The 21,969-nt window shown below is 33.7% G+C and overlaps 4 protein-coding genes across 5 annotated transcripts; 3 read left to right on the top strand and 1 right to left on the bottom strand.

The window, feature by feature from the left end:
• Nucleotides 1-1,326: 1,326 nt before the first annotated feature.
• LOC127260389 (probable ADP-ribosylation factor GTPase-activating protein AGD11) lies at nt 1,327-5,451 on the top strand. The gene is made up of 10 exons (XM_051288113.1): nt 1,327-1,558; nt 1,739-1,895; nt 2,374-3,300; nt 3,614-3,698; nt 3,921-3,996; nt 4,075-4,238; nt 4,324-4,546; nt 4,632-4,748; nt 4,815-4,910; nt 4,996-5,451. The coding sequence occupies exons 2-10, from the start codon at nt 1,814-1,816 to the stop codon at nt 5,275-5,277; spliced, it is 2,052 nt and encodes a 683-aa protein (XP_051144070.1). The 5' UTR covers nt 1,327-1,558; nt 1,739-1,813; the 3' UTR covers nt 5,278-5,451.
• Nucleotides 5,452-5,502: 51 nt separating this feature from the next.
• On the bottom strand, nt 5,503-7,046 carry LOC127260390 (two-component response regulator ORR4-like). The gene is made up of 4 exons (XM_051288114.1): nt 6,772-7,046; nt 6,306-6,421; nt 6,059-6,136; nt 5,503-5,924 (listed from the first exon to the last, which is right to left on the bottom strand). Exons 1-4 carry the CDS (start codon nt 6,908-6,910, stop codon nt 5,697-5,699), a joined length of 561 nt encoding a protein of 186 aa, XP_051144071.1. The 5' UTR covers nt 6,911-7,046; the 3' UTR covers nt 5,503-5,696.
• A 2,013-nt stretch (nt 7,047-9,059) lies between these two features.
• LOC127261378 (protein WHAT'S THIS FACTOR 9, mitochondrial) lies at nt 9,060-11,711 on the top strand. Of its 2 annotated transcripts, XM_051289709.1 has the most exons (3): nt 9,060-9,189; nt 9,680-10,042; nt 10,149-11,711. In XM_051289709.1, the coding sequence occupies exons 2-3, from the start codon at nt 9,980-9,982 to the stop codon at nt 11,313-11,315; spliced, it is 1,230 nt and encodes a 409-aa protein (XP_051145666.1). In that variant the 5' UTR covers nt 9,060-9,189; nt 9,680-9,979; the 3' UTR covers nt 11,316-11,711. The 2 variants fall into 2 exon arrangements, with proteins under 2 accessions (XP_051145666.1, XP_051145665.1); XM_051289708.1 differs by having other exon boundaries at nt 9,680-11,709.
• Nucleotides 11,712-13,684: 1,973 nt separating this feature from the next.
• LOC127261365 (aspartyl protease AED3-like) lies at nt 13,685-16,307 on the top strand. The gene is made up of 2 exons (XM_051289693.1): nt 13,685-14,299; nt 15,229-16,307. Exons 1-2 carry the CDS (start codon nt 13,841-13,843, stop codon nt 16,066-16,068), a joined length of 1,299 nt encoding a protein of 432 aa, XP_051145650.1. The 5' UTR covers nt 13,685-13,840; the 3' UTR covers nt 16,069-16,307.
• The last annotated feature ends 5,662 nt before the right edge of the window (nt 16,308-21,969 follow it).

Here is a 21,969-nt window from a genome sequence, read left to right as displayed (position 1 = left end):
ATATTATTTAAATAAAAATTCATATCCAATCAAATCAAAACCAAGCAAACCCCTTAATAAAACATACTATTCAAATAATTTTTACAATTGAAATTCAATAATAATAATAAAAGTGACGAAAATTCTTATTTGTAATTTTTAAATATTAAACCAAAATTATTTCATTAAAAACATCATATTAAAAATAGTTTTTAATTTATTTTTTATTATTTTATTTACAAAAGCGATGATTTTCTTTTTAGTTATTTAATATCACATTGAAGATATCTTCAACTTCCAAATTTTTCCTAATATATCCTCTCCATGTTTTATTTTTGCATTTTGGACAATGACGGAACTAATGAGGTTCTAATCGTGCGCTAGGCTCGACAAATCAAGTTACATTAGGCGAACCATTTATGGCAAGTGACCTGAAGACAATAAAAATTTAAATCTATGATCTCACGGTAACAAGTTCACCCCTCACATTGCTAGGCTATTCCTCTAAACTATTTTGGTGGAATACAAGTTGTGCATAGAAATAAAGAGAGAAAATGATTTTTTATTTCAATTTCACACATAGAAAAAAAAAGGAAATAAAAGAGAAAGAAAGATTTTTTCAAGAAAAATTTTAAATTCGGACACAAAAAAGGAAAGAATGAGGAAACTTCTTTAGGAATGGAAGAAAAGAGAATATTCTTTAAAGAAAGAGCACATAAGGAAAAATAAAAAATTAGAAAGATTCTCTAATAAATTCGTCTATAGGAAGAAAGAAAAGAAAAAACGGACAAAGATTTTTCCAAAGAAAAACGAGGTTTGTTCTTTCTATAATTTTTGTTCTAATATTTTTTTAAAAAAATTAATACACTGTACATATTCATTATTTTTATATTTTTCTACAAAATTTTCTATACTTCCGTGTCAATTTTCCACCAAACTCACAAAATAAACACACCCTAAGTACATACCTCTTAGCGTGTGGAAAAGTTCTCTAGGTACTGAAATAGCACAATTTTTGTCTCTCAACGTACGTGTGTGTATATATATATAGAAGGGATGTGACCACGAGGGTTTATTTTTTAATTTAATATTATTACTTTTCCACTAACGGTTATCCGTTATCTTTTATTATTTTTTAATATATTATCGGTGTTATATATATATATATATATATTATTTTCCCGCCTAACAGTAATAAGTTATCTTTTATTATTTTTTATGTAGAATCCGTTTTTGTGGTATACCCGCCTAACAGTTGTAAGTTAACTTTTATTATTTTTTTATATATTATCCGTTTGTGTGTTATATATGTATATATATTAATTCTTTAACTAAAATAGAAACATGGAATGGAATGGCATTGAATTATCGACGCAGAGTAATTGGCAATGGCAACCACCAAAATCAAATGTGGATTTTGAGTAAATCGGATTTCCAAATCGAAGCAATCCAACGAACGATCAACTGCTCAATCGCCAAACATCGCCCTATTCCGTTCATTCGCCAAGCGCTGCTGCTGCGACGTTTTTATCATTTCAATGAATCTCATGCCCTAAGCTAGCTAGCTGCGAATGGATTGGTGATCGATCGATGCTTTTGTTTTGTTGTTCTTAATATTGTTATTATTATTGTTTTTAGTTATTTTCTGTCTAGTTTTTGGTTGTTTTGCCCTAATTATTGCTGTGTGTTCGTTACAATTTCTTCGTCCTTTGAATATCCTGAATTCTCAATGGCGACTCATTTCTAAATTACACTGCAGAGAAAGAGGGCAAAATATACTGTTCGTATGGGTGTTTTGTGATTCTCATTGGGGATTGCATTGCTGAAGCTTAAAATGTCTGTCGCCGAGCCGAACAAGATACAACAGAAAGCGTGCGTACGAGATAATAATAATAATGACAATAACCATAATACAGGTAATCTCTGTTTGTTTCTTTGGAGATGATAAGTTCTCTACGGTAGTTTAGTCTCGTTTTAATGTAATTAGCAGCTGCCTGGGGATATTTTAAATCAGCCTGAGAAATTAAGTAATATTGAAGGCATGGGATGTGAAGGATTTTGCATTAACATGAAGCCTTTTCCTATTTGAATTTGCTATTTGCTATATATTGGGAAAATGATTTTCCAGCCTGAATTCTTGGTGTACATTATTTACTTAGCCTGTATATTGTTGGAGCATATGCTCTCCGGATTCATAACATAAAAGTTAATTCCATGTCTTAAGCAAGCTCTTAGGTGCTTAATGCAGGGATGACAATTGGGAGTTGTTTTGAAGTATATATTTTGGTTTTCAAGTATGCTTCAAGGATTATCAGTAGAATGATTTATTGCTTGGGTGAACATATGTGTTGTTTATGTATGAAAAATCTTAAGTATAAATTATATGTTGCATAGGGAAGCTGTCTTCTGCTCCAATCCATGAATCAGGGGGCGTAGTGCAGGGGAAACCGTCTTCTTCTGCTACCCCTGAACCAGGGTGCATAGGTAAGCAATCTTCTGCTGCTAACCCTGAACCAGAATGCAAAGCGAAGGGAAAACCGTCTTCTGCTGCAACCCCTGAATCAGGGTGCAAATCGAAGGGGAAATCGTCTTCTGATTCAATCCCTGAATCAAGGTGCATAGGGAAGCCATCTTCTGCTGCTACCCCTGAACCAGAGTGCAAACTGAAGGGGAAACATTCTTCTGCTGCGACCCCTGAATCAGGGTGCAAAATAAAGAGGAAATCGTCTTCTACTGCAACCCCTTGCAAAGTGAAGGGGAAATCATCTTCTGCTGCGACTTCTGAATCAGGGTGCAAAGTGAAGGAGAGATCGTCTTCTGATTCGATCCCTGAATCAAGGTGCATAGGGAAGCCATCTTCTGCTGCTACCCCTGAACCAGAGTGCATAGTCAAGGGGAAACCGTCTTCTGCCGCGGCGCCTGAATCAGGGTGCATAGGGAAGCAGTCTTCTGCTGCTAACCCTGAACCAGAGTGCATAGTGAAAGAGAAGCCATCTTCTGCTTCGATCCCTGAGTCAGGGTGCATAGGGAAGCCGTCTTCTGATGCTACCCTTGAACCAGGGTGCATAATGAAGGAGAACCCATCTTCTGCTTCGATCCCTGAATCAGGGTGCAAAGTGAAGGGGAAGCCGCCTTCTGCTGCAACCCATGAATCCGGGTGCATAGGGAAGCCGCCTCCTGCTGCAATCCATGAATCAGGGAGCATAGTGAAGCCACCTACAAACTCTGAATCAGGGCTTTGTCTCTCTGACCTGTTGCAAAGGGAAGCCTCTTCGAATTGGAATAGCCAGTCCTCAAGGGATTTGTTCAACTCCATTTCCAGTAAGTGATCTTATTGTTTCAACACTTAATTCTTGAATGTTTCCATGTTATGTATGGTGTGCCAAAATCTTGTTTTACCTGAATTCAATCTGCTACTAATCATGGAGACTAACTATTTGATGTCCTGGGAAGAAACATAATGCTTGAAGATCATAAGTATGCAATGGCATCTGAATTTTTTAACTTTACATTGTCCTGTCACTGTAAAAATCAACCGAAGAAGTTTAGAGAATTCACAAGAGGCTTATAAAGGAATGATATCAGAAACATGTTTGAATCCTTTTTATTTATCTTTGGCTTTTCTGTCAATGAGGTCCGCAAATGAGGCTGAAGGGTCTGTTATCTGAAGATGGCAACAGAGTCTGTGCCGACTGTGGTGCGCCGGATCCAAAATGGGTGTAAGTCCTCGTCGCCGCAGCACCTTAGCAACTCCATTTTTATCATACATTCTGCAACAATCCCTTTTCATTTTGCACTTTCGTCTGTAGCATTTTTTTCTCTAAAGTCTTTTGTTTAGTCCCGATGGTGTGATGTGCAATGTGGCGCTTTCTGCGATGTCTATTTATTCATCCTGTTTATGGTGTTCTATAAATTTATACTCGATCTTTGATGCCGATCAGATCCTTGACAACCGGAGCATTCATCTGCATAAAATGTTCTGGAGTACATAGAAGTCTGGGAGTGCATATATCAAAGGTGTGGATTCCTTCTATACTTCAAACTAGTTTCGACTACCCTGTTTTCGACTTATCTATCTCAGCTCTTATCTTGTAGGTTGTGTCGGTGAAGCTCGATGAATGGACTGATGAGCAAGTCGATACTCTAGCTGAAATCGGTGGAAACACTGTGGTGAACTTAAAATATGAGGCTCACATTCCTGCTAATTATAAGAAACCAAAACCAGATTCATCTTCGGATGAGCGCAACGACTTCATTAGGTAACACACCACGACAACTTTTATCGAACATTTTTTCTCCTTATTTCTGAAACGAGCTATCGTATCTCCCCCTTTCGATGATCAGGAGGAAATATGAACTGCAACAGTTCATCAATCCAGAAACACAGCTTTCTTGCCCGTTTCCATTCCCAACGAACGATCATTCCAGTTCTTTGGACAACGGCACTGCTGATAAGAAGCACTACGAGAAGCAGTCGACTAGTAAAGGCATTCAAAGTATCGGGCTAGCGTTCCGTAATAGCTGGAGACGAGCAGACCACAAGTCTTCCAAGAAGAGCAACTCAATGGTAATAAATCTTGTGCCGTATGTAAAAGCTTAACGATTTCCTTGACAATGCTTAACGTATCCGGTTTGTGATATATCATGTGTAGGCAGGTATGGTCGAGTTTGTTGGACTTATTAAGGTTAATATCGTTAAGGGCACCAACTTAGCTGTCCGAGACATGATGACGAGCGATCCTTATGTGATGCTCACACTCGGAAATCAGGTTGCTCGCTCGCTCATTTTATTATGCCTTGGAACATCCCCATTTAAGGGCGCCTTTTTTGTGCAGTCGATGAAGACACGCGTTATAAAGAATAACCTCAACCCCATTTGGAACGAAAGCCTAATGTTCTCCATCCCGGAGAACATACCTCCTCTCAAGCTGGTAAGTATGAATCTTTTCGATGACAAAATTTGCTCAGTAATCAAGCTTTTTAGAGGTAAGGAACTTTTTTTTTTTGTCGGGACAGCTAGTTTATGACAAGGATAAGTTCACGACGGATGATTTTATGGGGAGCGCGGAGATTGATATCCAGCCATTGCTCTCGGCGGCGAAGGCTTCAGAGAGCTCGTTGATAAATGAGTCAACCCAACTCGGGACGTGGAAAGCGAGCAAAGAGAATACGCTGGTTAAAGACGGGGTGATTAGCTTCGAAGACGGGAAGGTGAAGCAAGAAATATCGATCAAATTGCAGAACGTCGAACGGGGAGTGTTAGAGATCGAGCTCGAATGCGTCCCGCTAACACAATGATCGCAACGAGTGAGATTAAGACTATTTTTTTTGTTGTAAAAAGTTGTTGTATCTTAGTATATATGAACAAAATTGCTAGCTCTTATAATGTTTGTTATGTATGTATCTTGTGTATATTGTTTAGACGAAAGAAAATGTTGGATATGGTTATAAAATAAATGTTAATATTTGCACAGTTCATATTAATGATATTATTTCTTTTGCATTTTAAAGTATTATTTTTAGCATTTTTGTTTCCTTTAATGCCAAAATACTTTTTTAACAAACAGAAATACATGTGTGTGTCAATATGAAATCATTAAACCCTATGAACATTTCCTAACTAATGGATCTTCTTCGTTCTTTGGACAAAATTGATGATGGTGATCGATCTACAAACCCTAGTCGATGTTAATTAATAAATTTGTGGATTTCTTAATTTACACTGTAGTAATTTCCTCCATTGGCTTTCTGCTCTTATGGCAATCGTCGTCGGCTTTCCTCTTCTTTCTCATCATCAAATGTGGCCTCAGCTTATTCACATCAGATTGTTTCACTGGTTTAAGAAAGAACTCTTCCGCCCCTTCCTTCAGACAGCTATTGATCCTTGCCGGAATATTCTCCGACGACATTAACACCACCGGAATATCCTTCACCGAATTGGATTCCTGAATTTTTATTTTTTTTTAAGAAAAAATCAATTATTATTGTTTGTTAACTTTAAACAACTCAGCGTTGTAATATATATATATTAGGATAATTTATAGTAGTTGAAAGTACAAATACATTGAATCTAGAGTACCTTAATTTTTTTAAGAAGATCATAGCCATTCATCCCTGGCATGCAATAATCTGTGATGATCAAGTTGACTTCTACTTCCTGAACGTATATAGAAATTAGATGTATTAGCAATTAGTAAATAGTCTATATGTTAGTAATAAATAATATTTAGATTTGGCGGGTAGCATATTGGGTTCCCACGTGATAAAAATAAAAAAAAAAAAAAATAATAATAATAATAAAAATAAATAAATAAATAGATAATTACATTATTATTCTCGGAGGCAGAGAGTGGAATATTGGATTCGTTATTAGCATTGATCTGGTCATCCTCGATTAACCCCAAATATTTCAAGGCCTTCAATCCAGAATCCACTGCAGTAACTGAACATAATAAATTACATTATTAAAAATTCAAAATCCCAAATACAAATACTAATAAAAAAAAACTACTGTACTAATGAATAATTTGTAAATAAAAATGTAAATATAAATATAAATATTTTCTCCATGACATTTATTTACAAAAAAAAAAAAAAACTCCTAATTTTATTTCATTCTATCTCTTCATTTATTTTAATTTATAAATAAATTTTTAAAAATACTATCAACTAACTCTTTATTTTTATCAATTTTTTAATTCTCGTATCGACCAAAGTGTGCTAATTTTCGTGGACAATGAAGTAATATATATGAAATTGAGAACCCTTGAGAAGTCTTGGAAAGTAATATACCTTGGAAAGAAGAAGTCTTGAGAAGTTTCTCGATTAATTTTCTGTCGACAATGCTATCATCAACGGCTAATACATGAAATTGAGGTTCCGACGCCACCATTGCCGTCTCCGTCGCCGCCGCCACCGCCGCCGCCGCCATTGTTAATCTCTCTTAGGAACTAATTAACTATAAATAGTAATTGTGATTGGTAGCTAGGGTTGCAAGAGAAGTTTGTAAGAATGACCTTTTGAGGCAAATTTAATTTATGATATAGATATATATATATATGAAGATGTAAATGATAGTAGGGGGAAAGGATGGTTGTATTGAGAGAGATGATGGAATCTGAAGCAGATATGATATGATTCCATTACAGAAGTACAGAATCTCTTCTAGGAATCCGTACAGCTGATATATATAGATATAGATATGTATGTTATCTTCTTGATTCTTGAATTGTAATAAAAGTAAACATATATCACAGATTGATTTTCAAAATATATTTTCTTGTCTTTCTTTTCTTTCGAGATTGATTTTCAAAATATGTTTTGGGATATTATCGATTCAGATTTGGAGTTTTTTTAGGTTGCTATAGCCTATAAGTTTGTTCCTTTTGGTTTATTTTTTATTATTTCATATTAAAATAATGTATGATGTGATATTTTATAAGAAAAAAAATTATATAATTCAAATAGTAAAATTTTAAAAATTTGATGTTAAAGAAATAAACTGAAAACTTTCAAATTTTATTATTTTGCCTTTGTTTTTTTCAAAAAGTGTGTTTTTTGTTCGAATACTAAAGCCTGTTTCTTTAACTAAAATTTTTAAAATTTTTCTAGTTGGACTCTAAAGTTTTCGAAAAAAACACATTTTTTTTATACATACCCTACAATCTTCCAATTTTTCTATAAAATTTTAAATTGTCTAATGTGTTTGTTTTGAATTTCAAAATTAAATCAATACTATTCAGTTCGATTTTTAATAAATATATATTATTTTTACGATGAAATATTAAATAACTTACTATTGAAATAAAAAAGACTCAAATCAAAATCAAATAAAATCGAACCCTCAATTTTATTATATTAATATATAGGTTCCAATTGAATAAGTGTTTAAGTATAAACATAGAAAATGCTCATAATTAAGATTGTTATCTTGTAAAATTTTGTACTAAATATAGAGATGTTATATATGTAAGGTCATCTACAACTTGTAATTCTTAAATAATTTATAAATTATATGTGTATAGATCTAACGTAAAAATAAACTAAAATTTGAGTATAATTTATAAATATAAAAAGTTATATAAAATAATATAAAAAAAGAATATATGGTGAATATTCTTTCTAGAGTAAAAATTTAAAGTTTATGATTGGAATAAAATTACGGTAGATGCATTTTTGCTATAGCAAATGCAAAAATGGAGTGGAGGGGAGATGACCTAATAATGAATTATACTTAAATATTTGAAAAAATATATATAAACATTCACGTCTATATTATTGAATTTTCATATTTCAATATCTTTTGATACATAAGTGTAAATAACAACAATATATATAATGATAAAAGAAAAGCCTCCATCAAATATTTTAATATATTTATGTGTTATATATATAATTATTATATTTTCAGATCGTGGTCATGTATTAATTTATATATTTGACAACTTGTCTGATTATCTGGCAACTATTATCCGATGAGATTTTATTTTATATTTTGTTAATAATATTTTTAATTAATAAGATATGGTTAAGATACGTCTAGCTACCAAGCTAACTTAACGATACTAATTAATATTTATTACAAAAGTGCAGATCCAATAATTGGAAAACTAACCAATTATTTTATTTATTTATTCTTACGGACGTGTTTTTTTTTAAAAAATATTTTTATATTATTTATACAATTTTCTATATTTTACGTCAAATAAATTAATTTTAACACAATACTTTTTAAGAAGAATTTTTAATGTATAGTAAAAAATAATTTTTTCATATTTATTATTCATTTCTCATCAAATAATGATCTTCTATAAATCAACTTAAAACTTCAAAATGAATATTTCGATATTTTTATGTAAAATAATTAGATACTTTGTTATTATTTTTATGTGGCACAAATTTTTCATTGCCAAAGTGGGCTGTGCTGCAATGGTCCAAGTGATAGAAGTTGGATCTTAACGGGCTAACCCATTCGGGCTATGGGTTGGGATGGGTCAACCCACCCGAGCGGGTCGGGTCGACCCAAAGGCAAAGCCTATTGGACTGCTTTTCTCTGCTCAATGATCTCGACTCGGCTTCTCCTCCTCCGTCTCCGACCGCCTTCATCTTCGCCGTCGTCATCGTCATCGTCTTCTTCTTATTCCGCTTCACCTGCGCCCCGTCCATCTTATTCAAGACGTATTCTTCTTCTTCGACCTCGTCGGAGGCTTTGTAAGTTCAATCCCTGCACTAATTTTGAATTTTTTGTGCTGTTATAATTTTCAAATTAATATGGTCGGGTTGCTATCTTGCCGAGTTACTCTGAATTATGCTAAATTTTGATGTGTGTGGTGCTATTTCAATTTCAATCCGAAAGACATCTTGTTTGCTGTTTTGCCGAAGATTTCTGTTTAGTTCCTATTAGGTTTTGATACGTTTGCTGTATTTGAGTTAGATTGAATAGTAATTTTGATGAATACTCCAAAAAAATAAAAATGCCTGCCTATCGTTTTGGCTTGTTTGCTGTCCATTGAAATTCTTAAATCATTATGAGAGGATAAGAACTTTTGCATTTAGTAACAAAACGGTCGAACAATTGACATAACATAGTACTGAGGAATATTGCAATTTTTTTCTTTTTATCTTTTGAAAACATTAGGTTTGATCGATAATGTCATTATTCAATCAGCTGAAATGAAAGTATTCTGCCCTTACCTTGCAGGATTGTTCCTACATTTACATTGGCAGTTCTTATGTATCAACTGAGATACATATAACAGTATTTATGTTCCTTTGGACGATGATGAGTTGGATGAAGTCCGATGGGCGAGGAATTCGAAGATGAATGCTTGGGAAAGATGGGGTAATGGATGCTTTGATTCTGCAGCTGTTGGTTCATCTTACTGAGGTTATTTGGGGATGGAAATGCTTTGTCGGAAATTCAGTGTTTGCTCTGCGCCAATCCTAATATCGAAGCTTTGATTGAGGAATTCAGTCCGATGGGCGAGGAAGTCGAAGCTGAATGCTTGGGAAAGACGGGGTAATGGATGCTATGATTCTGCAGCGATTGGTTCAACTTTCTGAGGTAATTTGGGATGGAAATGCTTCGTCGGAAATTCAGTGTTTGCTCTTGGCCAATTGAAATGTTCTTCTTCTCTAACCATCATCGAACTCGTTGCTCCTACATTCAGATTCGAACTTATGTGGAGGTGTACATGAAATGGAAAAAGGACCCTTACTTCGACTCCATTGATTCGATTCACAGATCGCTTGAACTCAAGCCTGTCATTTCTGTGAAGAATTTCTTTATATCATCTGCATCATCTCCGCAAGATAATTATTCAATTCCTATTTCAGCTATCTCCAAGAGAGGCTCAGACTTCGGCATCAGCATGAAAGTAGCAAGGTTCTTGAGGAGCTATCCCTCCTTCTTCGAGGAGTTCAAAGGGCCTCATTACGATCTACCTTGGTTTCGATTGACTCAAAAAGCGATCGACCTTGATACAGAAGAAAGGATGATCTACAACGAATTTAGATGCGAAATTGTTTTGAGATTGAAGAAGTTGATTCTGATGAGTGGTTCTAGAAAGGTTCTTCCGCTGAAGGTAATAAAAGGGTTACGGTGGTACTTGGGCTTGCCCGATACGTTTTGGGAAGACCCTTTACATTACGTCGAAGGATATGGAGATTTCGGGATTGTGGATATGGGAGATGGATTGAAGGGGCTGGCTGTTCTTGAACAATTCAACGATATAAAAAGTGATCGAATCTTGTCTGTGATGCAGAAGAATGCGATGAAGAAAGGGGTCTACAATGGGGGAACCGACGAGGGGATTGCGTTTCCATCGTTTCCCTCGAAAGGGCTGAGGTTGAAGAAGAAGATTAAAGATTGGTCGAACGAATTCCAACGGCTTCCGTACGTGTCTCCCTATGACGATTCCTCGCATTTGAATCCCGACAGCGATATCTCCGAGAAACGGGTGGTGGGTTTGCTCCACGAATTGCTGTGTCTCTTCGTCGAGCACGCCGCCGAGAGGAAATCGCTCTTTAGCTTGAGGAAATGGTTCGGGTTGCCGCAGAAGGTTCACAAGGCGTTCGAGAGACATCCTCATATATTCTACTTGTCGTTCAACAACAAAACGTGCACGGCGATTCTTAAAGAAGCCTATTGTGATAAATTGGCAATTGAGCCACACCCCTTGGCGAATGTGAGGGAGAAGTATATCGCGTTGATGAAGGAGTCGAACGTTATATCAAGGAATAAGAGGATGAAAAATTGTGTAGCCGTTGATTCAAAAAATGTCGACGATATGTGTTGTGATCATGGCTCGCCGCTTATCGAAGAAACTTTCCGGTGAGTGCATGAGTCCCGGAGATGCGCGCGCCGGAGCATGAAGTTATCGTAAAATATCGAATGCAGCTCGCAAGGGGACCGGAGTTTCGATGCTACCGGGTTGTGGCGGTGTCGTAAAATAGTCGATGCTTCACACGTGACATTGGCACGGTGACAATCTAAGGTAAAATATGTCGTGTGTGTTTCGACTATGCAATTTACGGTAAAATATTTTAGAACAGAAACAAACAGACCCGTGAACATGGCCTATTGGCATTACTGCAAAATTACAGTGTGGAGTCTCATTCATATATAATTGGACAATTTTAGAACATGCCAAACTGGCCCATTGACTATTCCTAATAAAATAAATAAATAAAAATATTCACCTAAATGCAAAACTGATAAAATATCCAACATTTGGAGGTGGGATAAAAAGCAGGACCACAATCTTAAATAAAAAGTCAAGTGCAAGAAGAGTGCCTCCAAAAAAAAAAAAAAAAAGGAAAAGAAAAATAAATTAAATTAAATTAAACTTGTAAATAATCCAACTAAATAATGATTATTAATACATGGAATCGACCTTAATAATATTTGTATGCATAGATGAGGTTAAGGGTGGATAGAGATTTACTGATTTAGATTATTTTTTTATTATGCAATTCTTACTATTTTTTTTTTTCAAAAAATATAATTATCAATCATTTATTCAATCAAATATCACTTCAAATATATATATATCACTTTAAATAAAAAATATTGCATTAAAAATATTTTTTTCTAACAAAAATCACATTAAATATTAATTTTTTTACATTTCTAAAATTTTAAAAACTCTAAAAATCTTTTTTTTTTTTTTTTTTTTAAATTTCACAATACGGAGCTTCAAGAATTAAGAAATGCATGCATGTTGAAGTTGGATCTCAAGTGTGGAGACACCCACAACAAATAATTATTTAATAATGTATGATAATAATAGTTAATATAATAACTATAATGTCCTGTTCTTGAATGTCGACATTCCAAATCTGCATTCTCTGTGTCGTCCAAAACGCAACGAAGAAAACAAAATATGACAACAACTTAATAATAAACCCTAATTAATAAATAATAAAATAAAAGATCCTTAATATGTATATATATATATATATAGTGGGAGTGGGGGTGGGGGTGGGGGTGGGGTGGGTCTACTACCCACAAACTACATGCACAAATAATACATAATAATGCTTTCACATTCACAACAAAAATGGAAAATAATGGAATACAGAGTGTGTCTATCTGTCCATCCTACTTTAGGGTTTTTCAACACACTACATGTCCCCCCTCACTATACACTACGTCCTTAACGGGATGGGATCATCAGCCCCGAGTATCATCACACAGGCTAATATACATACACTATATATATATATATATATGCATATTTTATTTTAAATATATATATATATCACCTTAGGCGACGAAGCTGAATAGGATTGGACAATTGTGATGCTGAGGATCCGGTGCCATATATACATACACAGGGTTTTAATTTTTTTACACATTCATACATCCAACGATGATTTTTCTCAACTCAAGCATGTACTTATTCGGTATCGAACTCAGTACCTAACCCTCAAGCGAAAATGTTTCGCCACTTAATTTACAAGATATAGAAATAAAGTTGAAAATAAAGAGTCCTGGAGTTTCTTCGTTGCTTATTTATATGCCAATAATTCTATTTGAATTTTATTCAATTTGAAAATACATACAATTAATTTCAATGTAACCACCAATTCTAGGGTTAATTAAGATAGTACTTATTAATTTTAATCAATATATAAAAATAATAGACAATTAACCTATATTTTCAACTAACACAATTGTATTAGTTGAAAATATGTATTGATAGTTATATACCCTCTTCGTCCCATAATAGGAGTTCTATTTTCTTCTAATCTAGTAATTGTACTATCTATCTAACATAATAAATATCCTTCAATTTACAATATATTACACAAATATCATCACCTTTATATTACACAATACTAATAAAGGTATTTTCGTCTTTTTTACTACAACCCAATATAATACTAAAATTAAAAAATATACGTGAAAAAACAAATGTTACTCTTTATATAGGATGGAGGGAGTACAATTTTATCCCATAATATATATATACACACATATGTATGTATAGTATATACGCACACGTGTGTATGAATACACACTATGTGTGGGAATAGAGAAATATGGTGTGTTAATGGGACCGAGAATCCGCTCTGGTATTTTATATGTATTGTTTGTTCATTAGTTGTATTTGTATTATATTTACAATATAAGATATGTGTTGTCCCCACACATTAGATATACCGTCAACAAAAGAATAACACGGGAGATATAGTCCCGACTCACATGTCCGAATTCTAACAATTCCGACACCACCACCTCGGTCAAGCATGTCATAAAATTCTTTGAATATTTATTATCACAACCAAAATAACTCGTCCAACTATAAATTATTCGCTCAAAAAACCATTCGACATATCACCCGAAAAAAAAAAAAAAATGGAATTTAATCACCACCATCATCGCCGCCATCTAGCCATGCCAATCCTTATTACCACGGTCATCTTCTCCACTTTTCTGACAGCTGTCAGCGGCGGCGGCCATTCCTCAACCCTAGAATTAGAGCTCCTCCACGCCCCCCCGGCGGACCCCCGCCTCTCATGGCCGGACTCCGTCCTCCAGATGCAGTCCAACGACGCCGCCCGCCTTCGCCACCTCTACAGCCTCCTCGCCGTCGTCCCGGTGGCCTCCGGCAGGGCCGTTACTCAGAACCCGACTTACATTGCCAAGGCCAGCCTCGGCACTCCGCCGCAGACCCTGTTTGTCGCCGTCGATACCAGCAACGACGCCGCCTGGGTCCCCTGCGCCGGCTGCGTCGGATGCTCCGCCGTCGCCTTCGATCATGCTAAGTCCAGTACCTTCAAAACTGTTCCCTGTGGCGCCACGCAGTGTAGTCAGGTAAGTAGTAATCGTTCGGAATTGCTATTTTCTCCGGCGCCTGTAATCCACGCGCCGCCGCTGGCGCGTCGGACGGGAAGTTGTATATATGTGTTTATGTATATTCTTGTTCTGTAGTGTAGTTAGTGTAGATCGATTTTGTGTGTGTGTTCATTGAAGTATTTTTGGTGTTTCTTGTGACTCTCGTTTCGTACTCTATAACCCGTGACCTACACAGTATAATTTTTAAATAAAAGTTTGAATTGAAATATCATTTTAAATAAAAACCTTCGATTATATGGAGATTTTTATTTTTACTTTTTGGGGGACACTTTTGAAGTTCTTGAATTTTAAAAGTTAGCATTTGATACTTTATTTATCCTTTCATTTTTTTAAAAAAAAATAATTATTATATAATAAAATTAATTATATAAAATAAATTGGATCATAAAAGGTGGACAGAAAAATATAATATTTGATAAATTATTTTTTTAGAAAGTTAAACAATACCAAAATTTTAAAAATATTTATAAATAAAACTTTTATTTTTTTAAAATATTGTATTATTTGGGGTATGTTTGTTTTCTAGATTGTTGTAAAATAAATTTTTTGAAATAAAATATAAAAAATTATGTATAAAATATAAAAATAATAATATGTACAGAAATATATAAACAATAAAAAAAAAAAAAAAAAAAACCCTAGTCTAACTTTTGACATTTGTTTCTTTCCAATTTTTCTTACGTAAATCACTTCAAATATTCTATTTGTCCGATGTAAAATATGAATTAAATAATTCTTAATTACTTTTTATTCTCTTTAAATTTTTAAATATAATGATAATAATAATAATAATAAATTGATTTAATATTTTTGAAAAAAAATATTAATAATCGCCAAATTTTCCAAAATTATATGCGGTGTCTTAATTTTTTTGTGGACGAACGCAGGTGCCAAATCCGAGCTGCGGCGGCGGCGCCGCCTGCGGGTTCAACCTGACATACGGCGGCTCCACCATTGCCGCCGCCCTAGTGCAGGACAACATAACCCTAGCGACGGACACCATCTCCGGCTACACCTTCGGCTGCATCCAGGCCGCCACAGGCACGTCCGTACCGGCCCAAGGTCTATTGGGCCTGGGCCGCGGCCCATTATCCCTAATCTCCCAAACCGCCTCTCTCTACCAGTCCACATTCTCCTACTGCCTTCCCGCCTACAAGTCCCTCAACTTCACCGGCTCCCTCCGGCTCGGCGCCGCCGCCCAGCCGCCGCGCATCCGGACCACCCAACTGCTGAAAAATCCGCGGCGGTCGTCGTTCTACTACGTCAATCTCGTCGGAATCAAGGTCGGCCGCCGCGGCGTCGCCGGAATACCGCCGGCGGCTTTCGCGTTCGACCCCAACACCGGCGCCGGGACGATTTTCGACTCCGGCACGGTGTTCACGGTGCTGGTGAAGGCGGCGTACGTGGCGGTGCGGGACGAGTTCCGGCGGCAGATGGGGAACGCCTCCGTGTCGGCGCTGGGAGGGTTCGACACGTGCTACACCGTGCCGATCACGGTGGCGACGATGACGTTTAAGTTCGCCGGACTGGATATGAACCTCCCGCCGGAGAATTTTCTGATCAGGAGCAGCGCCGGAACCACCTCTTGCCTGGCCATGGCCGCCGCGCCGGACGCCGGAGTAAACGCCGTGCTGAACGTGATCGCGACTTTCCAGCAGCAGAACCAGCGCGTGCTCGTCGACGCGCCAAACGCTAGGCTCGGCGTCCGCCGCGAGCAGTGCAGCTGAGCCGAGCCGAGCCGGGAGGTTTGAGGTTTGATGGATGGATTATAATTAACTGTGGTGACTTGGAAATTACTGTTTTTAATAATGATGATGATTAAAAGAAGAAATGTTGTGAGCCGGATTTTGTCAAAACCGGACTGGAAAATGAGTTGATGGGCCTAAGAAAATTTTATGAGTCTAATAGTTTGGGCTGTTTTTCGTTTTTTTCTTTGAAATCTGAATAATAAATTATCTTTGACATGCATTATTAAATTAATATTTATTTATTTTTTTACATATTACTCCCGTTCCTAAAAATTAAAATATTTTTTTAATAGTGAAGTAAATTTAACGGACAGATTAAAAAAAGAATAAATTTGGCTTCAATTACTTATTTATATCATATGAAATTGTTCATTTTTTCGTAACACCAATTTATTATTGCAATTCCCAAAAGATAATAAATATATATTTAAAAATTCATTACAAAAGTAAAAAGAAAAATCAAATATTCAACTTAAAATAATATATTTTATATTTTTGACACAATTTTTCGTAGCATACACTAAAAATTATTTTATTTAAAAATATTGAGTGAACGGTGCCAATTTTAATTTATTTTTCTAATTCTCAAAGTTCAAATTCATTATAAGAAACACAATTGTGGAAGATTTAATTGTAATTGAACACCATAACTTTGAATAATAATAATTTTGAATTAAAATAATAGCATAATTTGATATAAACATGGGCTAATGTGATATTTGATTTTAAATTTTTTGCGGCAAATTTATTTAGGAAATGTAGAAATTTGATGAACACAAATTTTGTTGAAAGAATACAACATCAAAAGCCAAATTTTTTATATTCAAAAGATTACATTAATCAAGTTTAAAAAGTTTCAAATTCAAAATACTTAAAAAGTAAAAATCAAACACACCCCTAAATTAGTTGTGACATTATTTTTTAGTGATTGAATTTAATCAATATCCCTAAATAATTGAAGCAGCCAATTATGTATGACGGGCACACGCATGCTTTATCTTATCACTAAATGTGTTCTTTTATATTTTTGTTTTTGTTATAATATTAAGAAAACAATATATTTTTATAATTAGCTAATATAATATATAAATAATACTCCCTTATCCCATTCAATTGTACTTTTTAAAATTTTTTAATAGATTAAGAGATAATAATCTACGTATTTGAGTGGTTTGAAAGTGCGGAAAAAGTTTGACAGTTTTGTCATTTGCTTTTGTGTTGTGTAATAATATATTTTTAATTTAAGTAAAAGTTAAAGACATTTTGATATTAAGTATATAATTATTTTTTTAAACAGAAAATAAATATTTTGAAATTGAACACACGAAAATGATAAAAATAATACTCCCTCCGTCCCATTGAAAGGGTGTCATTTACTTTTTACACGTAGATTTTTAAATATTAGTATTATATTGAGTTATGTGAATAGAAATTCCCCTTAGTTATTTTGGCATATGAACAAATTGTGTCTTAATTTCTGCAGCAAAGATTTTTCGAAAGACAAAAGGCATATTTGAGAAAATGTTAAAACATGAAAACTCACTCCTTTCATTTCGGTACAAAGGAAAAGTAATGTGAAATCTTTTATTTCAGGAATGTGAGTGATTTGGAAATCATATTTTAAAAAGAAGAATATTTAGCGAAGCTCTAACCCTCTATCCATATCGATTCTCCTTAGTTTGACTGAGTTTTTGACACAAAAAACTGTCGGAGAGGTCGACGGTGATCGGAGTTAAAGTAGTTCCAACCGGAGAGGATTATCAAACTTTAGAGTAGCTCTGTTATATGGTCGTTGTCAGTATGCATTTGTGACAATTTAAACCTATGGAGGTATTTTCCAAGGTAAACCATGATAGGAATTTGAGTTGAAGGAGTTGTGATTGTTTATACTCTGTAATCAGCACTGATTAGTAGCATATTTCCGGTATTAGAATCCCCGGATGTAAATTGGTTGATAATCGAATCGGGTCAACAAACACCTTGTCTCATGTGTTGTTTTGTGTTCTGCTTTGTTATTTGTTGTTAAATCGTTATTTTAACTGTGAAACGTCCACGCTTCGAGAGTTGGTCCTTTGTTGGTGTTCAAAGGAGATTTGTTTGATACATCAATTCCAAACAAGTTGTAGTAAAAAAGACAAAAATATTCCGATTAGCACGATGTAATACATTATAAGTTGAAAACATGCTAATTATGTTATATAGATATTACAATTGATAAATTAGAAAACAGTAACTTTGTATTGTTTGAAAACATTTCAAAGGGAGAGAGTAATTTTAATTTGGAGGAACCAAGTAAAAAAATAAACACAGAATAAAGAACAAAATTATTATTTGTTGTTTGGTTTATAATTTACTCTCATATTAGAATTGTTGCATATTTACCCAAATCCGCTATATATATATATAGTTGGGGAGGGTCAAAGTTATGACAAAGTAAGGGTCAATTTTAGATGTGTTTTAAGAATAGTGGGAATGTCAGATTGTCTTGAAAATAGATCAAAATAAATATTTGTATATTAAAAAAATAAATTATATATATATATATGAATCAATGTAAGAGATGGATCAATCAATCTCAATCTTCAATACATTGCACATGCACACACATATACATATGGGTGTGTGTGTGTGGGCTAATTAATTTATCAATTAATTATAATTAAAATAGGAGGCGGTGCATTGATGTAATTGCGGCGGCGGCGATGAGTCGGAAAACGCCAGGACCATTAGGAAGGCCATTATCCCCACCGGAAACAGCATCAGCAGCGCCGGAGGAGGCGGCAGCGCCGGCAGCATCGGCGGCAGGATGAGCAACGACGATACAACCACCACCACCAACAGCAGCACCACCCACCCGCCGCCGCTCGTCGTCGTCGCCATGAAATGTTGATGAGAATCGATTAAAGGTTGTTTTTGCTGCAGGCGATGATGACGATGGATCATAACTAGTCTACCACCTTCCAATACCATCAATAATTTGCAGAGAGATTCGAATTAATTAATTAATTGAAGAAGAAGAAGAAGAAGAAAGTTGAGACTCAAACTCAGACACCAACAACCATTTGATGAAGAAATTGTGAAAGTGATCATCTATTACATAATTATATTTATAGAGGGAGCTTTTTGGACGTATCTTTCCTGAACAAAAATAAGTTAAAAAAAGTGATCCACCAAAATCAATAATTATAATAATAATTAGGGTTAGTTGGGTGGAGGGAGAGAGAAGTGAATCTTTCTTGTGATTGATTGTATGTTTGTTAATTAATTAATTATAAATGGGAGATAGAGAGAGAGAATCTGAATGTGACAGAAGCAGAGAGAGAGAGAGAGAGAGAGAGAGAGAGAGAGAGAGAGAGAAGACGATATGGCAAATCCCAATGATGGTCTTTGCTTGGTTGCTGCACATGACCATCGTACTATTATACTCCCTCCGTGTCTGCTATATCATAGACACGATATTTTAGAAAAAATATAATTAATAAATAATTAAAAATATATTAGTAAAAATAATTATTTTATAATATAAATAATTATAAATTAAAATTAAAATAATTAATTAGTTTAATTAAAATTTAAAAATAATAAAATTTAAAAATTTAAAATGAGATTAAAATGTGTAATCATTTAAAAAAAAAAAAAGAAAACATAGTACGTGGGACGGACAGAAACGACGATGTACACATAGTACGTGGGGCGGAGGGGGTATCATTTCTTTTCCCTCTTGTGGTATATTATACTGTGTTTACATTTTCAATTTCGTTTGTCCTATTTATTTTATTATTTTTTTGTTTTAAAAAAAATATTTAATTTATTTTAAAAATTTTAATTATAATTATACTAATTAATTATATTAATTTTAATTTAAAATTATTTTTATTAAATAATAATTACTTTTACAAATATATTTTTAATTATTTACTAATTGTACTTCTCGTAACTTATTTTCAATGTTTATAGTAAAGAGAATACTATATTTTAGAATTATATGTAGTACTTATAATCTCATAATTTTTATTTCGTGCACTACATATTTATGTTATTTTAATTTTATTTTATATTTTATAATTTTTAATTTTTAAAATTTTTATTAAATTAGTTAATTATTTTAATTTTAATAGTATATAATTATTTACTAATCAAATTTCTCCTAAATTTTTATAACTACCATGAACATAATATGATATTGATGACATAGTATATATATATTGTATAACTAAGTATATATTCTCTCCGTCAGCCTCTAAAAATTTTATTTACATTTTACGTCATTATACTTAATATTACAAATATTATTATATTTGTGTAATTGTTTTGCATAAATGTCATAATAGTATTAGACATTAAGTATTTTTATCATTTCTTCTTAATTTAGACTATATTTTCATATAATAATTAATATTCAAATATCAAAATATAAAAAAATAAATAAAACTCTTAGAGTCAGACGAAAGTAATATTATATTTAAGAAAATAAATATTTACTTCAACTCTCAAATCCATAACATCATGAATAATTTATTAAAAACTACCTATCGTCTATCTATATTAACAAAAAATTGTCTTGTAAATAATAGGTGGGTGATGTGAGGAATGAGCTTGTGACCTTAAAATTATGGGTTCAAATCTCGATGACTCCACGGCCACTGTTCCTGCAACGTACCTGCATTCTTATTTCTTGCTCAATTATTTTTACTCATGATTTAGCAAAATTTACAGTATCATTCATCGAACATACTTTTCTATGTAAAGTGACAAACTTATTCATCCAACCAGAATTATTAGATAATAATAATAATAATAATAATAATAATGTCAGACAAATACATTATAGACTCTGAAATACAGCAAAATAAGTCGAAATTATTGGTACGGCCGTTTTTGTATTTATTTCAAAAGAAGTAATTTCAGTCCCAATAATATGTATAAATACATATATCAAATTTTAATGGGTCGCATTTTCCAAACCCTAATATATAAATTAATATATATGTCTCCGTCAATAAAACACATACACAGCAGTCAAATATATATAGATATAGATACAGTATCGACATACCTTGAAATGCGAACCCATCCTAAAAATATATATAAATATTCTCCAATAATGATAATACACATATTTGTGCAGATTGCAATGGAAAAAGCCGTTTAGATGTATTTTTAAAATATTTGAAAAAAATAAAATATTATTATTATAATAAATACAAGATCATAAATATAAGATAATAAATATGATCTTATATGTATTATTATTATTATTTCAAGTGGCTAAAATGCAGTGCATCGTATGTATACATATTGATTGTCACAACTTGCATTGCACACTGCAATATTCTGGTCTTTATTTCTCGCAATCACCGTGGTAACATTTAGACCACTTTTCAGGATTTTGAGAATTATTTTTTAATTGAACTGAATGCATTGAATTTGGACACGAAAATCTTCCTCGACCTATGAACTTCTTATCATATGTCCTTTTCAGTTTTCATTATTCTTTCCAACACCAACTAGTCGTGGCTTCAACTTCCCATACATCCATTTCATATTATCCTCATCTACTTTACATTCCAACAAAATAAAAAAATAAAAATGCAAACATGATACATACACACATATATATAACACCTATTACTTGAATAAAACATATAATAGAGTCGAAGCAAAATTAAAGACAAAAATAAATAAGAAGGCCAAATAAAAGCACTCATAATGTGATAATAATGCATGGAACTTATTATTTTGTTTGTGTATTTCAAGATATGAAATTAAGATTATACAATGCATGTTAACTGTTAAGCTCAATTCTAGAATGTGTATTACTCGGTATCCCGTACCAATCCACCCTGTCCCGGTCCAAAAAGATTAGGACAAAACTACCGT

Source organism: Andrographis paniculata, unplaced genomic scaffold (assembly GCF_009805555.1).
Source record: "Andrographis paniculata isolate CXL003 unplaced genomic scaffold, ASM980555v1 Contig62END, whole genome shotgun sequence".
Classification (NCBI taxonomy): domain Eukaryota; kingdom Viridiplantae; phylum Streptophyta; class Magnoliopsida; order Lamiales; family Acanthaceae; genus Andrographis; species Andrographis paniculata.
The sequence above is the reverse complement of the archived record's forward strand: the minus strand, read 5'-3'. Positions and strand labels throughout refer to the sequence as shown.

What these genes read in the sequence shown, in the direction of transcription:
- LOC127260389 (XM_051288113.1), top strand. Translation starts at nt 1,814, where the DNA reads ATGTCTGTCGCCGAGCCGAACAAGATACAACAGAAAGCGTGCGTACGA. An exon ending in TGACAATAACCATAATACAG is followed by an intron (nt 1,896 to 2,373) that starts GTAATCTCTGTT and finishes TATGTTGCATAG; the next exon opens with GGAAGCTGTCTTCTGCTCCA. An exon ending in ACATACCTCCTCTCAAGCTG is followed by an intron (nt 4,911 to 4,995) that starts GTAAGTATGAAT and finishes TTGTCGGGACAG; the next exon opens with CTAGTTTATGACAAGGATAA.
- LOC127260390 (XM_051288114.1), bottom strand. Translation starts at nt 6,910, where the DNA reads ATGGCGGCGGCGGCGGTGGCGGCGGCGACGGAGACGGCAATGGTGGCG. An exon ending in CAAGACTTCTTCTTTCCAAG is followed by an intron (nt 6,422 to 6,771) that starts GTATATTACTTT and finishes TATTATGTTCAG; the next exon opens with TTACTGCAGTGGATTCTGGA. An exon ending in ATCTTCTTAAAAAAATTAAG is followed by an intron (nt 5,925 to 6,058) that starts GTACTCTAGATT and finishes ATAAAAATTCAG; the next exon opens with GAATCCAATTCGGTGAAGGA.
- LOC127261378 (XM_051289708.1), top strand. Translation starts at nt 10,053, where the DNA reads ATGGAAATGCTTCGTCGGAAATTCAGTGTTTGCTCTTGGCCAATTGAA.
- LOC127261365 (XM_051289693.1), top strand. Translation starts at nt 13,841, where the DNA reads ATGGAATTTAATCACCACCATCATCGCCGCCATCTAGCCATGCCAATC. An exon ending in GCGCCACGCAGTGTAGTCAG is followed by an intron (nt 14,300 to 15,228) that starts GTAAGTAGTAAT and finishes GGACGAACGCAG; the next exon opens with GTGCCAAATCCGAGCTGCGG.